Source organism: Rhinolophus sinicus, chromosome 11, assembly GCF_057876585.1.
Source record: "Rhinolophus sinicus isolate RSI-liver-muscle chromosome 11, RSI-T2T, whole genome shotgun sequence".
NCBI classification, from domain to species: Eukaryota; Metazoa; Chordata; class Mammalia; order Chiroptera; family Rhinolophidae; genus Rhinolophus; species Rhinolophus sinicus.
In genome coordinates this window covers 3,092,693-3,112,270 of record NC_142511.1, presented here as the reverse complement: position 1 = coordinate 3,112,270, position 19,578 = coordinate 3,092,693, and the positions used below count along the sequence as shown (strand labels likewise).

The window sequence follows — 19,578 nt, the reverse complement described above, 5'->3', positions numbered from 1 at the left end:
CCAGCTCAAAAAGACGTCAATTGTATTTAAAGGGTCACAGAGATGTAATCTTTGGATTCAGCAACAGGGAGGCCACTGGTGACTTGACAAGAGCCACTTGAGAGGTATCATTGAATGCACTCAGATTCTAGTCACTAGGGGTCTACCAGATGGCAGTTTGGGGGAGGAGCAGGGCAAGGTCATGCTCATACGGTGTGATAGACCTATGATAGCGGGCTGCGTGGGGCTCAGGGGGCACACTTGACTCAGGCACTAGATCCGTGGGAGCAAGGGCACAGAAGCGCTCAGAAAAAGGGGATATCTTAAGCTGTATTTTTATAGATGAAAAGACCTATGGAGTAATGCGTTCACCTTGAAGGCAGGAGACCTAGGTTCTAGTCTGTCTCCATCACTCCCACACCGGTGATCTGAGACAAGTCCCTTCTCCTCTCTAGGATCCTTCCTTCTCCTGCAGTGGAGAAGTGGCTAGACCAGACAACCCACACTTGTTTTCTGTTTTAAGATCACTATGGAATTTTCTAACATAATGAAGTTAGGACTGACCGAAGATTCTCTACCCTTTAGTTAGGCTTTCGGGGTATTACCTTCACATGTCTATATTTCTCCACTAAAAACTGATGTCACTTTCTTCCAGATCATGAATTTGTACATTTTTATGAGCTGGGAGAATGTTGTCATCTATAACAAACCCTAACGTTTCAGTGGCTTCACACAATAGAATGATAGTTTCTTTCCCTGCACACGTCATCACATGGCTTCACTTACGATGCCGTGGGATTGGGAAATGTGGCTCCTGGCTGGGCAGTGACAAGGGATATTTTGAAAGGAGTCTTTGGTGGGCACCAGACATCTCTGCCACATGGAACATTTCAATGACCATACAACTCGTTTGTTTATTTTCTAGCTGAAGAAGAGATCATCTTTTCCAAAATAGAGATTCCGAAGAAGTCTGAGATATTTCCTGAAAATATCAGGTACAGGCATATGTAATTGTTTAGGAGGTAGAGCATACACGGTTGTCATTCAATTCAGAACACGGCTTGGATCGTTTGTCTGGCCAGCACTTCTGGCCTCGTAGGTACAAGTGGAGAAATGTCAGGGCGTGTACTTGGTGAGTTTGGTCAGTGGTATCTACATTAGGTTTTATAATCTTGCTCTTTCCTTAGTTTTTAAAGATCTTTGCATATCAAAAGCTATACTGTATCTACAAGTTACTACTCCTATTTATTTCTGCATTTGAACAGTTCTGAAGAAATCAGAGAAAAGGTGTTGAGTTTCTTTGACGCCACTATAGTAAAAATGAGGACATCTGAGGCAGACATCATCCCTTTGGAATCTTGCCAGTGTGAGGACATCCTAGAGGTGGTCACCATGCCTCTGGCCCACCATTTCCTAGCTTTGGGAGAAAAGAATAAAGCCTTATATTACTTCCTAGAAATCGCATCTGCCTATCTCATCTTGAGTGATAACTACATGGTAAGCTGTTTCTACCCAGATCTCTTCCACCCTTGAGACAACTTACAGACCAGAGCCAGAGGGAAGCCCTCGTGTGCTTTTCATTACTTCATGTTCTTGCTTCCTGCCAGCACCCCTTTCCTCTGAAAATCAAACTGTTTAGAAAAGGAAGGACGTGAGGTTAAGACAAGGATGTTAGAACAAACTACAGCTAGCGTTACACGTCATTCAAAATAATGCCACCTTTAGAAACTGACCGTGAATTGTCTGCCTGTATTTAAGGGGTGGGGATCATACCTCATTCCCAAAATGCTGCAGAGAGGGCACTTGGTAGCCATGCTTCAGTCTTGGCAGAATCTTCACGGTCGTGTAGCCGCAGCACTCACGACTGTCTTCTCCAAATACCTGTAGGCCTTCGGATAAGTACAAAGCTGGTTTTAATCTGGTGACCTCCAAAGAGGCTCACCCACTTTGGTCTTTGTGTACTTTGTGCTAAATTATCGTACATACGTTTACACCCCCAAAGCACTGGTGAATGTTTCTCCAGGATAATTGTAAAGAAGGTTCCAGGACACTATGCCCTTGGAAATGAGGGGACTTGACCCATATAATGAAATAAAAAGGATTCGTTGTTAAGTAAGCTAGGAAACACTAGCTTATTAACACGCCTTAGCTAAGTAAACCTAAGTGGGTTTCTGTACTGCAGATATGTCAGTGTCTTAAGATGCTGAGATACATTTGAATCTCCCAGAGGGTCAGGCCAGGGCTAGGGCATACTGTGTTTCTCAAACTTACGTGACCTTGGGTCCCTTTTCCTGAAGCAGCTGGCTGGACTAACCTTCCCTGAACTCACTCGAGGAAATGCCTGCCTTCCTGGGCCTGGCTTCCCCTGACTCCCGCCAGCTCCGGGGAGAGCTTCCCACACCGAAGAGGCCCTGCCTGCAGTCCCTCAAGCCCACCCTCGGGGGCTGCTCTGTATTGCACAGGTGCTGGTGGTCACAGCAGCCTAAGCAACCCTCACATCTTAGATTTACATAAAATTAAAAAACCATGAAAAATGTCGGTAAGCCCCAGTTCTCTCAAGTATTTCTGGTAAGAATGAGAGTCTCCTAGGCAAATTTTATACACACACGTGGAGAAGACGGGATACGACCCATGAGTCCCAGAAGAAAAGGTTCAGGGATCCTGGGGCCACCTTGCTAAACCTGTGCACACGCCCATTCGACTCCTTGCTGAGTCAGGAAAGACAGTAAGTGGAAGCTGAACCTCAGACCAAGGTCCCAGATGTGCCATTGGCACCCCCTCCCCATCAGAGAAAATCTGATGGGACGTCCCTCCTCCTGCCTCCCACGCACCCCGCAGGCTGCCGTGAGACTCGGGGGTGTTGCCTCCTCTTCTTGTACTCAGGTCTGACCCGCCTTGGTGTTCACACGTGCCAAGATTCTCCTCTCTAACGACGTCATAAGAGGTTGGAGAGGAAGCCAGGAGAGCTGCTTAGAGTCTTCCCTTCTTTTTCCGCCGCCCAAAGATGGCCCTGGCGAAGGAAATGGGGTGGCTCATAACTCCTTCCAACAGGAGAGAGCAGCTTCCTTTAGATGTGGGGATGTATCAGGGACCCTGAATACGTTGTTGGAAATTAGGGGGTTGGAGGTGGAATTATACTCAAAGCAGGAAATTGCTCTGGGGGAAATTTTAGGGAAAGTGATTGATGTGGCCACATGAGGAAAGGGGGAGATTTCTAGACTCATCCTCTAGAACGAGGGGGAAAAGATGCACATGAGGGTGGCCTGTATCTTCAGCGGGAGCTTTACCCTTCGAGTCCCTGTCTAGAGTTCAAAGGTCCTTTCTCATTAGGAGCAGGGGTCAAGGTGCGGGTGGGACCTAGAGTGGCTCCTGGGTCTCCTTCTTAGTGGAGTCTGGGGCGATGGCCCCTCTGAGGTCTGGATCCCTGCTGACTCAACACTTTCAATTCTTTGCAGGCATACGTATACTTGAATGAAGGAGAGAGATTGCTGAAAACTCTCAGGAACGAAAAATCTTGGAGTCACATGTTTGAGTCCGCCACCTTTTATAGCCTCAAAGGTCAGGTAAGACACCATTAAAAACACGATTAATCTGATTTGCCCTTGGGGCTTTACATACCATGTTTCCCTGAAAATAAGACCTAGCCAGACAATCAGCTCTAATGTGTCTTTTGGAGCAAAAATTGATATAAGACCCGGTCTTATAGTAAAATAAGGTCATGTAAATAGCCATGACCTGACAGGCGACTTACATCACTTACCTTATAGTAAAATAAGACCGGGTCTTTATAATATAATATAATATAATATAATATAATATAATATAATACCTGGTCTTATATTAATTTTTGCTCCGAAAGATGCATTAGAGCTGATTGTCTGGCTAGGTCTTATTTTCAGGGAAACAGTGTAGAAAAAGTAGCCGTCATCCCTATACTCTCTGCAATCTCCTCCCAGCCCCCACCACAGACCCTTTCCAAGGCTCCAGAACCCCAAGCGCTGGGGCTCAAACCTCCTCATCATCACTTGCTAACAGCAAGATCTTCCTTGTCATGATATCTGTATGAAATATTTTTCTAACAACCTCCAAAAAGGTACACGAATGGATAAACATTTTCTCAGCGGTAGATGGTGCACAGCAGAGATGCTAAATCCTAGTCATTCAACCATCCTTCCACACATACATGCCAGAAACATTTACCATTATGCCAAGCACTGGGGGGTGGGGTGGGGGTTTCTGGGCCATAAATTACCTTTTCTTAAAAAAAAAAAAAAGAATCCCCAAAATATCTATTGTTGGAACATACCAACCAAGTCCAGAATCATCGCTTCTCCTTTCCCTGCAGGTCTGTTTCAATATGGGCCAGATGACGCTTGCCAAGAAAATGCTGAGGAAGGCACTGAAGCTCCTCAACCATAATTTTCCTTCTAACTTCATCTCCCTGTTTCTCCAGACTCACGTTGAAAGTAACAGATTCTTCCATTATGTAGATCAGCAAGCCCAAGACAGCTTGCCTCCAGGGTAAGGGGAGGGATATCGCGTCTCGCTCCCCAGAGGAGACAGACCTCCACATACATTCAGACCCCAAGGCAGTTCTGGAGGCTGGAAGTCAAGGTGCCAGCATGCTCGGGCGAGGGCCCTCTTAGGGTCACAGACCTCTCGTTGTATCCTCACGTGGTAGAAGGTAGCAGGGAGCCCTGTGGGAGCTCTTGTATGAGGGCACTAATCCCACTCTTGAGGGGCCCCACCCTTAGGACCGAATCACTCCCAAAGGCCTCGCCTACAAATAGCATCACTTCTGGGGTTTAGGATTCAACATGGGAGTTTGGGGGATGCATATAGACCATGGCAGAATGTGGTTGTAAAAATGCGCCATGCTCCTAGCTCCTGATAACAACATGCAGTGAAGGAAATGACACACTGGCCCATCCAGTGTGGTCACATCCACATTCTGGTCACATTCCAGCTGTGTGACTTGGAGTTCCTTACTTAACCTGTCCGGGTCTCACCTTCTGCTTACATAAAATGGAGGTAATTCTTCCTTCCTTTCTCAGAGGGGTGCCATCAGAGTCAAACAGGACTCATATAAATGTGCTTCTTAAGTAGCTTCCTATAAATAGCCATGACCTGACAGGAGACTTACATCACTTACCTTAGTTAATCCTAACAAAGGAGGTCTTATGGTCCCCATTCTGCAGTGGAGAAAATGTGTTTCATGAAAAGTGACGGGCTTGTTAGTAAAGGGGGGCCGGCCTCAAACCCACGTCTGCTTTCACCCCAGACCTGTGGTCTGGACTGTGCACCTGTACTTCCCCCCACGCATGCTATTGATGGGACCTTCCGTGTCCTATGTGTGTGCTTGACCTACCAGGAAGAAGAGGCTGGCACAACTTTACCAGCAAACCACCTGCTTCTCCTTGCTCTGGAGGATCTATACCTTAAATGAGTTTTTTCATTACAAGTATTACGCCCACCTGGCAGCCATGATGCAAGTGAAGTCGGCACTGGAAACGCAAGATAATTTCCAGGTGGGGTATTTCTGTAGCTGCGTTTTAAATTCCTGCACCTCATGTGGAGAGAGAAGCCTAGTGAAAGTGAGTTGGGATTCAAAGTCACGAGGATCTAGTAATAAGACGAGCCTTAGATGAGGAAAAGTCTGGGAGACAAGAGCAAGAACTCACTGAGCTAAATCCAACTCATCTAATGCAAGTGACCTGGCGCTTTTATAAAAGCACATCAATTCTGGGTTTCTCCTGGTACAGTCATTTCCTTTTGTGGGTCATTCATTATCAACAATAAGGGAAATTGCGGAGGAGCTTACGTTCCTGCCAGGAGTCTGTCCCCGCCATTGGTCCTCCCAGGAGACTGGGGTGCAAAGTATTTAGAAGGCCCGTTGCACTGGGCTTGGCCTGTCCGCCATCCTCCTCTCCTCCTCTGGTTCCTCAAACATCTCAATTCAATCCCACGTTAGGGCCGGTGCATTTGTTTCCTCCGCCTGCAGTGCTCCTCCCTTGACCTTGACTGCACTCTCTGCTTATCAGCTTGAAGGTCACCTGACCACCGACCCCACTCACTCTCCAGCCTGTCCCTCTGTTTTCGTAGCTCTGATCGCCACCTGACTTTTTCCTCTTTGCTCCTGTGTTAGCGTGTGATCTGTGTCCCCTACCAGCCTGTGAACTCCGTGAGGGCAGGGCCCTGTCTGTCATCTTGGTCACAGCCTGAGCGGCCAGATCAGTGTCTGGCACAGGGCAGGTGCTCAGCGACTGCTGATTGAATCAGATGCTTTACTTCTCCTCCGTACTCGGGGCTCTCTCCTAAAAACGCGGTGGAGTTGGGGGGCGAGGGAAGGTAAGATGGAAAAGTCAAAGCTGGAAAGTGAACCAAAAGATACTTGTTAACAAGGCAGCTGTGACAGAGAGCAGAACAGCTGGGAAAGTTCAAACACTGAGGAGGCACTCAGCACAGGAGGATAGAAAGAACCGGGAGACTGGTTTCCAGGACCCCACCGACCTGCCACCGGTGTAAGCACTGGCAAGCCACACCCCCTCTGAGCCTCATGGTTTCCCCTTAACACGACACAGCTCGGCTCAGTTCTCTTGCTCCCAGGCCAGGCAGTCCTGGGCTTCCTTGCAGCTATGGATTTTCCATTTGCCCAACAATCCTCTCTCGTCCACCAGCATTTCTGGCTCTCCTTCCTTTCTGGCAGCATTATTTCAAACATGCTGTGAAAAAACCATCCAACCTCCCTTACTATTTACAATTGGCAGTGATTCCTTCCAGGCTTTTTGCTACGCAATCACATATCCGCATATATAAGCTATTGCTTTCATTTGTCACAGAAACTAAAATTCTTATCTTTTGTTTAAGAACTCTGTGGGCAAGATGGGCCATCTAGCTCGTCCTGGGTGATCTGGTAAATAGATGGCAGAAACCCAGTTTAATTTCTGTACCTAAGCCCGTGGCTTGGCCAATCGGCCAGCTCCATGCCCAAGCTTACTTAACATGTGTGCGCTGGCAGACACTGGGCAGTGCCCCTGGGCTTTCTGTGTGGGGTGCCCTATCAGTTATGCCCCTCCACTCCCCCACCGCTGCCTTTTCAGATTATCAAGGCCTACCTGGACTATTCAGTGCACCACCAGCTGGCCGGCTACCAGGGCATGTGGTCCAAGTACGAGGTCATGGCCATAGAGCAGATCATCAACATCCCGCTGAAAGGCCAGGGCATTGAAATCGTGACGTATGTGGCCGATACACTGGGCTACAACAAGCTCCTGACGGGTCACTTGGAGTTGGCCATTGACTTAGGTAAGGGCTGGCTGAGCAAGAGGGGACATGCGGATAGCAGGAATACCCAGAAATACACTGCAATTGTTTTCTCCTCAGGCTCTCGAGCCCAGACGATGTGGGGACTGCTCCAGAATCCCAACAATCGATACAAGGTCCTCACCTGGCTTAGTAGATCTCTATTCCTGAGAAACAGGTATTTAATCTTAAAGCATTTTCCAAAATTAGGGGGAGGAAGCCATCGTAATGGAATGTTCTGGGCTCACTTTACTCCAGCCATACCATAGGGTGGGAAAGGCAGGAGGGTTTACAGTAAGAGGTTGTAACTGATAATCACTGCTCTTTCCCCAGCATTCTTCCACATGCATCCTCTCTATTCTGGTCGCTCTGGCCAGTGACTGAAGGAGAGGTAGGCAGCCATCCCCACCTGGGAATTAGGCCTCCCCTGCACCCAGCTGGGGGGATGGGACGGGAAAGCCTTTTGGAGGAGGCAGTGCCCACAGACCAGCAGCCAGGACTGGAGGCCCAACGGGCTTGGTCCTGGTCGTCTAGACCTGGAAGTCCACGAAAGCAGTTTGAACAAAGATCCAATTAGAAGAGATTTCGGAGTGGGGTTGAAGTCTGTTTAAGGGTTGTATTTGGCCGTGAATTACTTGGCAGGACTGAGGCAAAGCCAGAGCTGACCGTGCTCCTCTCCTCCCACTCATTGTGAATCCTACAACCTTTGCTTTCCCACAGGCACAAGCAGTTGATCCAGACGCTGGGGTGGCTGTGGGACCTGTCTGTGTTAGAAGAGCACATCTTGAGCAAGGCCATTTTCTATTTTGCCTGCATGGACATCATGCTGTATTCTGGTAAGCGTGGCTGTGGAGTTTATAAGAGATTGGGGGTGTGCCACTCGTGTTGGTGTGGTATGGCAGCTGAAAGGGATGGGGTCTGAGATCACGAGGTGTCTGGCCAGAAAGACAGGGAAGGGGAGAGCCTGGTGCTCTGAGCTGAGGAGCCGGCTGGAGGGTGCAAGGATTGTAAGAGACCAGCAAGGAGGGAAAGTCAGTCTGGAGGAACCTGTTGGCCATAAGCTGCCAGTTAAAATGTCAGATCAATGTCCACGCGAGTGGCACTGTCTGGCAATGTCTCATTATGTGTCTTTTACGTACTAGGATATTTACTTTTTAGCAGGATATATATACTTAGTGATGTCATTCTTTAGAATGAAGGATTGGATTGCTCATGGTGAGCGTTCCGGGCACTGGTCGCTGTTGGTGATTTGGGAAACAAATCCTGATAAACTTCAGGTTACACCAACTAGGCAGCCCTCAGGGGATAGGTTAAACCAGAGGGGCCAAGCTGTGCATTATTTTCCCCACACATGATTTTGAAAGGGGATGCAAATATTGCTGCCAATAGGAAAGCACAGGTGGGAAGACGGAGACGTCCCAGGCTGTACGAAGGCCGAGCCGGGAGGGTCTGGCTTAAAGCCCAGTTCTGCCTGGTTGGCACTACGGAATTAGGTCCTGTATGCACATGTCCGCAAAAGCTGGGACCCGGCCAACCAGGGCAGTACAGGCCTGTGGTTGTGGCAACGCCCAGGACGCCCTGTGCTTGCAAGTATTCAGCAAGGAGGCCTCTCCCCACAGTGGGAAGTTCTCCTGGGAAAGGTGACCACTCCCACACCCAGCACCACTCTCTCTTCACTCTCTTTTAGGCTTTGTTTATAGGACATTTGAAGAATGTTTGGAATTCATCCACCAAAGCGAAGACAACAGAATCCTCAACTTCCACAGTGGAATACTCCTAGGGCTCTACTCGTGTATGGCTGTCTGGTAACCATGACTTGTGTGTTACTAAATCCCCAAATTTGAAAATGTTGACTCCTGAAAAAGAGTGCTACGAGATTGGAAGTAGAAGCATTTGAAATGTACCCCTGAGACAGACGGCAGGCATCCGAGTGGACTAACACTGAAAGACACCTTGGGGATCACTAATAGGCCCATGCTCCTCAGCCAAGCGGGAAAGTGATGCCGCCTCCATTATATTCAATGCAACAAGCAATCACTACACACCTGTCTGTCATATGGTGCCTATGGGGACCAACAGGAGCAGGACTTCTTCTGAGGAGGGTGCAGGTCTGAGCGAGATTAATAGAGAGCACCATTTGCCCCCCCCCCACCAGATCTAATCATGTTGAAAATTGTTGGTAGAGCTGGTTTGGAGGGTGTGGCTGATTTCTGCAGGCAAGTGGGCTTCCTGACATTGAACCCCGGGGTTAGGCTTAACACTCAGGAGCAGTCATTTCTGGAGAACCTTGGTCTCCTCTCACGGAGGCTGGTTGACGAGCAGCCCCAGGCTTGCTGTGGGCCTCACGGGTTCTCACGATGAAAGAGAGGGGCAGGCACTGAGCGACACCTGACATCTCCAAATAAGTCACTCCTTATCTAAACTGGAGGAGTGAGGGAGGCAGGGAAAGGGGTGGGAGCTGTACGTTGGTGGAAGGCCCTCCTGTACTGGAAGGAAGAAGCAGTCCCGTTCCCCATCAGCCCAGTAAGCCTGAGGCTCAGTTCTTTAACCCTTTTCGTTTTTAACTCAGTAAGCCTGCAGCTATGACCTTAACTTCAAGGACAGAAAGTCATTCCCTAGTCTACTCCCCATCTCAAATTATATATGCAGCCATGTTGTCCAATATTGAGAGATTTTTGTGAAGAGATTAAATGACAAGATGAAGACATTCCTATATAAAGTGCCACAAAGTAGAGCAGTTCCAAATTTGAATAAAGATCTTATTATAAAATTCCTTGGGAGAAATTAAAATCCAAAAATTAATTACCCTTGCACATTAACGTCCAAAGGAATTATAGTTCAAGGTCAAATTAACTTGCCTATGTGAGTTAACGTTCAAGAAGTCTAAAGCCTGAAAGTCACCCTAACTTCTGATTCCGCTCTATTTTACCTAGAGAGTTCTTTCAACAGCTGTAGACACAGCCAGTGCTTCTCAGAGTAGTCCTGGCCTAGGTCATCTCTTTTTGGAATTGGAGCAATTTCTTCAAGCCCTAGAATTTATAACTCCAAGTATCTGATCTACTTTACTTTGTGAAAAGTCCAAAGAGTTCAATAAATGGTGGCCAGTGGGATCTGAATGTCCCCAAGTATTCTATTCATCTCAAATCATCAAAACCATCAAAACATTGTATCCTTCCCTAGCTCCATAGCACGTAATTTGTTTGGGGTAGGCAGGGGGCCGCCTTCCAGAGGCCCAGGGACTGGGACACCTCCAGAGGGATCGAGCTCAGAAAACTAGCCCCTTCCAAGGGTGACACTGACTTTTCTGATTCTTCTGTGGCGGTGCAGGTATGCCAGACTTCAGGACTGGGACTGTTTTCATGTATTTTCCAATAAAGCAAAAAATCTCGTGGCAAGAAAAACGCCGACCGCACTTTACTCCCAAGGAATTTGTAGGTACCTGGAGGGGCAAGTGCTCTACCTTCAGAAGCAAATTGAAGAGCATTCTGAGTGGGCTCAGGACGCAGGAGTTGTGCTCCTCAAGGTGAGGCTCCTTTCTGGTTTCCAGGGCAAATCGCTCTGTAAATGGGTCTCTGTTCTTCATGGAACCTTCATCCTGTAAAGCAATCTCGTGCACTTTCTAGAGAGCACGCTGGCAAAATGCTTCAATACCTTTACAATATGCACACCATTCGCCCCGGTAATTCTCATCCTAGGAATTATCCTAAGGAAATTATCAGAGGGCAAACAAAAACGTATCTATAAAGATATTGCTCTCAGGTTTACACCGTTAAAACACTAAGCGAAAATAAAAACTGCACACACTTCAAAAAGAAGATTGGCTAAGTCAGAAATGGCACATTTAAACACTGGGATATTTCATATTAAAAAATCTGAATTTTTGACCCTTCTTATAAAAATTGGAGTATCTGGCAACATGAGGCTCTCATTCCAAAGGGTGGCTATTGGCCGGAGTCGACAAGGGGTGACACTTAGTGCACATTTTCCCCACTGTGACATGGTCTCCGGTGCTTCTTATGCTGCATCCAGCCTGCTTCTCTATGTCACTTGTCTGGCTGCTGTCAGCGTTTGAATTTGTGAGCCCTGATGTAAAGGAATCCTGTTATCCGTCACCTAATGCTAAACGGGAAAATCACCATGTGATTAGTACGACCCTAACCGTGGTGGGTATGAGTGTGTGTGTGTGTGTGTGTGTGTGTGTGTGAGAGAGAGAGAGAGAGAGAGAGAGAGAGAGAGAGAGAGAGAGAGCGCACAACAGGCAGAGAAATAAAAAAGTGGGAGAGCAGGTACCCAAATGTTAAAAATATTTCTGGGTATCAGGATTATGGGTGATTCTTAGATTTTTGTTGTTGTTTTCACTTTTTTCCCTAAATTTTGGACAATCCACTTATATTGCTTTGCTAATCAGAAGAAAATGTATTTTTTTAAGTGGTTGCAGAGAAGGGTTAACAAACCCCACCTATATCACATTCTTGGTCTTATCTCTACTCCTTCTCATGTATGTCTCTGTAATATACTTTTTGCTTGATTGTGTCCTTGAAATGTCCCCAAATCAACAGCAAAGGACCCCTTTCTGATACTGCGGTGCTGTTTTTTCTTCAGAACTTGGAGACTCTGGTAGCTCAAAATACCACGGCCATTATCTTCCACCCGCGCTTATACCACCTGATGGCCTATGTCTGCCTACTCATGGGCAACGGGCAGAACTGTGACCTCTTCCTGAACACAGCCTTACAGCTCTCGGAGACACAGGGCAACATGCTGGAGAAATGCTGGCTCAGCATGAATAAGGTAAGGACCGTCCACTCGCAAGCTGGGCCGGGGGTACTCACCCTTCTGAGGAAGCCCCGGGGCCAGGCCTGCTGAGGCCACCACGAGCCTTCCGGACTCACTGACAGGGCGACGTGCCCACAGTCCAGTTACATGCACGTCCTCTTCCCTTCGGAGTTCTCGTGGGACCTCCCCCTCTTCCCAATCCCCGTTAGCAAGAGCTCTGCCCCTCACCACTTTACAGTTTGTGCTACATTCTTGTGCATGTCTTTCCTCCCCTCTTAGGAGGCAAAACCCACGGTTAATACCTAGCATCGTGCCCGACACCCAGGATTTGTTGAATAAGTGAGCGCACGTACACGTCGATGTGCTTATTTACAGTCATGTGTCAGTAGCCTTGTTTGGGCCGCCAAATTCATTATTTGTCTGTGGGTTCACATGGCTCGAAAAGCCACTCTGATACGGGACACCGATGGGTCCTATGTCCTCATTGCCCCTCTCAGGAATGGTGGTATTCAAGCTCCGAGCTGTCCAAGGACCACTGGCATCAGACAGTCCTGAGTCTCCCGTCTTGGGAAAAAGTTATGTCCAGCAAGGTAAGCCTGGACATCCAAAGAAACAAATTCCTGATGAGAGTGAATATCCTGGACAATCCTTTCTAACGTTTCCCGAAAGAAAACGAAGATTTTCGTAGTAAGTCCCATTCTCTTGCGGTTATCCATTCTTAACCTTTCCCTGTGGCCAGCACCCTCCAGCTTCCTACACACCCTCGCTGCTCGGACACAGAACCACACATGTTGGTTTCTTCTCTTTCTGGAGGGTCCACAAGGGCCGGCCGGGCCGTGCTTTCCTTTCCCAGCTTCACACAGGCTGCCTGGGCCTTTCATGTTGTTTTAGCTCGACCAGCTTATTTCAACCCCATGCAAAATTGTTATCACGTGGAAAAATACCAATATCAAAATGGCACATGTCACAACGTACATTTCTAGTTAATCTATTAAACTGAAAATGTTTATTTTTAAATGACCAGTTGTTCAATCTTTTGTATGTAGCACAGGGTTACAAATAGCAAATTCTCGGCGTGGTCTGGAAGGGCAAGAGTTGAAAAGCCATACTTTTTGTAGCGCCGACCACTAACTGCATGCATCAAATACCTGTGGGAGTGAAATGGTGAAAAATAGAAAGAGTAGCAATTTTGATGCGGGTATCTTTTATATACCTAGAGTTTATGTATTTTTATATTCAAGAAAGTGATAGCATCCGTTTCCCTGATCTCGGAGAAGCTGCCCCATCACCGTCTCTCTCTGTTGATGGAAAGAATACTTCTTATTGACATTTTGTGCCTCTGAGAGTCCAGTGGAATATGTGTGAATTCAGCCCATCTCTGCATTGTTGCAGCTTCCTCTTGTCATGGGCCCAGGTGGCTGCCTCCAGCAGGCGCCCCTGGATTTCCATTTGTTGATTGCAGTCCCGTTCTGATCCTGAAAGGGGGCTCCTCTGATGGGCATCCACGCATCCTACTTAAACGCACACCCCAACATGGCGGAGTGATTTCCATAGGTGGTGCCCATACAAGCGTCCATGTCACAGGCCAGTATCCCGTTGTCCTTCTGTGGAAGGCAGAGCTGCGTGTTTTTCCTCCTGATAACATAACTGAGTTCCACGACGGAGACTGACATCCCAGTGGGTACCGCGAGCTTAGCCACAGAGGCCTGTTGGGAAGAGCCAAGCACGCTAGGAATCAGAACGTGAGGTTCTAATACGAGCTCTGCACAGGCAGACCTGATTCCTAACCTCTCCGTTTCAGTGCTAGCACCCCAGGAGATGAGGTCCTCCAGTGAGAGCTTGGGGGGGGGGGGCACCCAAAATCCTTCCTCCTCCGAAATGTCAAAAACTTCTTTCACTTTATTTGATTGACTTCTGACCAAGGCAAAGAAAGGCTGGGCAAGTCTGGAGGAAGTAAACGGAGAGGGCCGGCTATTATTGGGGGTGCAGTGGTGTGATTCCCAAGGGCTGATGAGAGACAGTGAGGACAGAGGCCAAGGCAGGGAAACACAGTTTAAAGATTTTACCTCCCACGTGACGTGTCTGAATCCAGAGAAGCATGTAGCAGGCTTCACAGGAAACTGAACTTGGCTTCTAGCCCTGACTATGCCACAAGCCAGTTATGTGACCTCTTCGTCAGTTTCTTCCTGTCCAAACTAAACAGGTTGTGAAAAGGTCCAGTCCCTTCCCTCCCCATGGGCTCCTATCAGTGGGTGGTGGCGGGTGCATCCTCTCTCTGGCCAGCAGGTGGCAGCACTGGCTCTTGGCTATGGCCGCCGCCCAAAGAAGAGTTTGTGGTCAAATTCTCTAAGCGCCTGTCTTCAGACCCAGAGCCTCAGTGCCAAGCGCTTAAAACCCCTTCAGCTTCCACAGCCTCTCCCCTCCTTCCTATAGGACGCTTCCAGCGTCAGGGTTTCAGGAACATTCCTTGAGAAAGTAGGTTCTGGCTGGAATTCTCTTTAGGAGAAAGCAGATAATTCCGTGAAGGCTTGAGGGACACAGGAATGGAGAAGTGGTGGTCTCTCTTTCTTTCCTTTTCTTCTTTAACACGAGCCTTTGAACTCTCCTTCACAAGTCTGTGAACTCCTAGAGGCCAGAGGCTCTGTCCTCATTCCCTACACCCAACAGTCCCCCGAGCAAGTGCTCGGAAAGGGTCTGTGAAGTGATGAGTGCAGTAAAGATCGTCTTCATTTGATCATCTCAAGTTAATTCTTACAGGAACCCGCAGGTGTAGGGACATAATATTTATTGAAAGAGTAAACTGTATGGACCCTCATGGAGATCAACAAAAATTCCTAACACTGACTGTCACACGGGGCGGCCTGCGGGGTCTCAGCTCCCACTCCCCACACAAGAACACAGGACATGGTGAGGCCAAAAAGGAACACCCACGGAGCCATGGGTAGGGGAGTCACACCACTATAGTCTCACTGGAGGCTGGAGTCACACGACGTGCGACCTGCTGTCCGCTTTCCTGCCAACCGACCGACTCTCTCCTCGACTCGACTCTCCTGCGCAGCCGCGGCAGTTATACTAGTGGCCAGTGGCTCACTGGTTACAGCTGATGGCCATCTACTACCCGAGCCAGCACCTTTCCATGTGAGGCCGAGAGCCTGGAAACTGCTCTCTGGGACTCTGTCCCCACACCGACTGTAGAAGCCAGGCTCTGTACTAGGATTACAACGGTGTGGGGACAGAGTCCCAGAGAGCAGTTTCCAGGCTCTCGGCCTCACGTGGAAAGGTGCTGGCTCGGGTAGGATGGCCATCAGCTGTGACTAGTTGGCCAACAGCTGTTACCAGTTAGCCATTAGTCACTGATATAACTGCCGTGGCTACGCTAGCAGGCGGGGATTGCAGCTAGCAAGTGAGGGGGGGTTGGCAGAGAAGCGGACGGCAGGTTGCGGATCGTGTGGCTCCTGCCTCCTATGTCTCCAGCCCAGCCGCCAGTGAGAATATGGAGGTATGACTCCCCTATCTATGGCTCTGTGGGTGTTCCTTTTTGGCCTCACCATGTCCTGCATCCTTATGCGGGGAGCGGGAGCTGAGACCCTGCATGACACCCTGGATAACAAACGGTGAATAAGAAAGTCTGCATGGTGGTTACAGATGTGGGCCTGGGACCTCACTGGATTAACAGTTGCTAGATTTGTGTCGTTGGGCAAGTTATTTAACTGCCTTGTGTCTCAGTTTCCTCATTTATAAAATGGGAATGATAATAGTATCTACCTCATGAGGTTCATATGAGTTAATTCAGATAATGCACTCAGAATTCTGCTGAGGGAACAAATAGGCAGTTAAACTACAGAACTATAAAGGGGACTGCTGGAGAACAAAGTATAGAGGCGTGCTCCTTAACATGGCTTTAGAAGGTTCTAGAAAGCTTCCTGGAAGAGGAAATAGGACGCAGCCAGGTGAAGACTTTCCAGGTTGGTTTGTGGTATTCAGTGCTGGAGAGGTTTTGGAGGCCATGGAGAGCCTGGCCCTCACACTTGGTCTGGCTGGAGCGCCACTAAGCGAGGGGAGGTGTGTGTGACGGCATAGGTGGGTCACTAGAGGCCTGTGGGCCAGGTGACTTCAGGGTTGGGACCTTAACCTGCCAGCAATACAGGAGTCACTCAGTGACTATACTGAGGAAGGACCACAGTTCTCTTTTAGAAAAACCACCCCTTTGTGGAAAATGGATTGGAAGAGGCTGGGCCAAGATGAAGGCTGGGAGATGGTTGCTGTTGCAAGCTTGGAATTACGAAGGCTGCAGTGAAGAAAGGGCAGTGGAGATAGAGATAAGGGCTTTGGTTTGAAAGATATGGGAGGAGGTAGAACACGCTGAAATCAGAAACTGGCTTGTCCAGGATGTTCTAGACTAACAGACGCACACAGCAAGGCCCAGGAAACTAAGGACGGAGACGTTTCAGCACACGCGTAGCTGCCATTCTTGATAAATGGATGGTCACATTCACTCCCCCTTCCCTCGGCCACCCAAACCCCAGCCTTCCGACCCCAGCTCCCCCGAGGATCACCTCCTCACAGCCCAGTTTGCCGTCTCTGGTAATGGTACCACTCACCCATTGCTCGTCCTGATTCTTGTTTCTTCAACCCCCAGCCTGTCCTTATTTCCTGCCAGCGCCCCTTCACATCCTTCCTAGGGCCCCTCAGATCCCTGCTGCTGAAAACCCAGTTCCTGCATCTCTGACTGAGCTCTGCAGTCACCGCATAATTAATCCGTCCCTCGAATTCCGATTTCCACCCTCCAACAACTGGCAAGGTCAACTTGCTAAAATGCAAACCCCATTTGTCACCCCTCCAGGTAAAATCCTATTTGTCTTCAGGACCTCCCAGTTTCCTAGCCTGGGACGTGCATCTTTAAGGGCCTGTCTCCCCGCCAAACCCAGGGCTGCAAGCACCCTGGCCTCCCTCCCTCCCACCCTGGACCCTTGGGCTGGCAGGGCCTTTACCGGAGGCTTTGGGGTTTCTCCCAAGCAGCTTTCAAATGCTTCTGCCCCAAAGCACCTCCCCGCTGAATGCCATGGGTGGTTATGCCCCAGCTGTGTGTCTTTCCTCCTCCCAGCTGCTCTCACAGGGCTGCCTGGCACTGTTTGTTTGGGGCTGTCTCCTGTCCCAACTCCTCAAGGGCGGGGGCTCTGCCCCCTCAGCTTGGTGTCCCCAGCAGTGGCATGGGGTGACGCATTAGAGGGTCCTCGACATGCTGTCTGGTCCACAGGTGCACGCTAGACCTGCGTGGTGTGTGAGACACAGAGTGAGTGACAGAGTATATGTTCTCTACCCACCAGGAAGTGGCAGTCTGCGGGGGCCGCCCTTGTGAGGTGCACCCCCACCCCCATCCACCCGCCTCCTTAGCGAGAGAAAAAAGGGGTGTGGGAGACGGTGCGAGTACGTGTGGGACCTGGCTCCTGCATGCCTACACCAGCGCCACCCTAAAGAGCTTCCTGTGACAAAGGGAACGTCCCCTCTCTGCACTGTCCAGTGCCGTTACTGAGCACCTGAAAGGAGGATCTGAATTTTAAATTTGATTTCATTTTCATTGAACTTCAATGGCGGCGTGCGGCCAGTGGCTACCACATAGGACGGTGCGATGACGGCAGTAACCTTAAAATGCCAAAGCAGAACCACTGAAGGTTGAAGGGGGTCATTTCTATTGTGGATGATGGGCTGGGAGCAGATGGTGCCAGAACACGGAAGGTGTCAAAAAGACCTTTTAAGAAAGGAAAAAATTGTATTAAAATTGTAATACTCAATAACAAAAGATGGATACAAGTCATGTGTATACATTTTTTTGGCGCCCCCGGTATAAGAGAAAACATATCAGGCTAGATAGGCTAAACCGCTTCTGAATGTAACGTGACTCCAGGGTGCCTAACTAGTGCTTCATAATAAATTTGCTGCTAATCTAACGCTCCGTCACCCGTCGGCCGGGCGGCTTCACATTTTCTGTCCTCTTTCCTGGAAGCCCTTCGCCTCCACAGAAATGGACTGCAGTTTGCAATGACTTTAACGCTTCCTTGCGTACATGGAGGAGGCGTGAAGCGTGGCCCTGGAAGAGCCATCATCTAAAAGCTTGGAATGATTTGAAATAGACATAAAATTTACAGCAGGAACCCACACCTTCCACTTTCTCCTGCGGGATTTTTTAGAGAGGATATGGAAGGAAGCCAGTCATTTCCAGCCAAGCGCTAGTTCTGCTCCGAAGTTACTTCACCTCTCTCCCTTGGGCTTTTCCCTCTCTTGCTCAACGTCAGTGAGTCAACATTAAGTCATCAGCTCAGCCTTCTCTCCCCGACCCTGATGTGTCCTGAGGTGCCCCGTGTCAGAGGGACACCCAACACTGCAGCGCTGTTTCGTGTCCGGGGTTCAGCTTCCTCAGCTAAAGGACCCAAAGCAGGATGGCACTGCTGGCAGCCAGCACCCATGTGTTCCGCGGAGGTTCTCCTTTCTTTGAGACCGAGATCTTGCAGTAAGCTTCTCAGCAATGTTTCCCCCTCTGCCAGAGCAATGTCCTTCAGCCATGGGTTACATGGAAAGAAAACGACTGGGCTTGTACGGGGGTAGGCACCTCCAGACAATTATGAACAAGCCCTCTGGGCTTCTGTGTCCGCGAGAGCAAGGACAGGGTTTTGCAAAATGTTCTGCATTCCTCTGGGCCCGTTACACATTCTTAGAGATGCCCTGCAAAATAGATGTAGACTTTATGTTTCTTTTTCATCTAGTTGAAAGAAACTCTGTGATTTAGAAAAATAATAATAACCATTCAAAGGCAGAGCAAGCACTGAGAATGGATCTAGATTCAAAACTTGGCGTCCTCGGAGTCCTTCCGTATCGGAAAGGGACGCCTCAAGTCCTACGCCAACCGGCCTTCTCTTCGTGGGGATGGCCCACGCCCACAGCAGTGATCCAGGTACCGATGCCCGAAGGTACTTAATGCCCCGAAGGGCTTAGAAACCGTGCATGTGTCAGCCGCACAGCACTGGGGGCAGGGCTGCGAAGCCAGTGTGAGAAGACTAGACCTGCCAGACTTCCTCTTCCCAGATGTGGGGCGAGCGCCCTTCCTTCCTCAGATTCTCGAACCCTAAAGGCCAGCTCCACAGGCCCACAATGAAGGAACGGACGGCCAATCAAATCGCAACCCTGGGCCAAGAAGGGACAATGGTTTCACATCCTGTTTGCAGGAGGAAATGGAAGCTGGAAGCAGCAGTTCCCTGGGGACCGCCCCCCCCCCCCACATCAGCTTGAAAGATTTGGGTTTCCTTCCCTGTAAACATAGCCGGGCCTCCAGCAGGTGCCTTCCGCCTCTGGACCCCAGTTGCTTTTCTCACAACCCAAGACCCAGCCTGGCTGGAGAGCAGTGGCTCTTTGGCCAGTTCCCAATGACGGCGGAGGCTGGAGGAAGGCTGTGAGGAGCAGAGGTGGGTCTGACAGCCCCCAGACATTAGACCCCATTTCCAAGGGGCCGGGAGGCTGGTCTCATCC

At 49.2% G+C, this 19,578-nt stretch overlaps 1 protein-coding gene across 5 annotated transcripts in view; it reads left to right on the top strand.

The window, feature by feature from the left end:
- Window positions 1-19,578, top strand: part of ADCY10 (adenylate cyclase 10) — a 73,912-nt gene that overhangs the window by 33,339 nt on the left and 20,995 nt on the right. The window contains exons 21-33 of one of the 5 annotated variants that reach the window (XR_016022699.1): window positions 905-974; window positions 1,245-1,476; window positions 3,435-3,542; window positions 4,325-4,500; window positions 5,351-5,507; window positions 7,080-7,284; window positions 7,363-7,459; window positions 8,002-8,117; window positions 8,969-9,086; window positions 10,609-10,804; window positions 11,884-12,072; window positions 12,555-12,647; window positions 17,385-19,514. Coding sequence is in view for 3 of the 5 variants with exons in the window: in XM_088801550.1 (XP_088657676.1) it covers window positions 905-974; window positions 1,245-1,476; window positions 3,435-3,542; window positions 4,325-4,500; window positions 5,351-5,507; window positions 7,080-7,284; window positions 7,363-7,459; window positions 8,002-8,117; window positions 8,969-9,086; window positions 10,609-10,804; window positions 11,884-12,072; window positions 12,555-12,713 (1,823 nt within the window). In the remaining 2 variants the exon portion in view is untranslated. Of the gene's footprint in view, window positions 1-904; window positions 975-1,244; window positions 1,477-3,434; window positions 3,543-4,324; window positions 4,501-5,350; window positions 5,508-7,079; window positions 7,285-7,362; window positions 7,460-7,614; window positions 7,673-8,001; window positions 8,118-8,968; window positions 9,087-10,608; window positions 10,805-11,883; window positions 12,073-12,554; window positions 13,075-17,384; window positions 19,515-19,578 lie in introns of those variants that run through there. The other 4 variants (XM_088801549.1, XM_088801550.1, XR_016022700.1 and 1 more) reach the window with 4 other exon arrangements.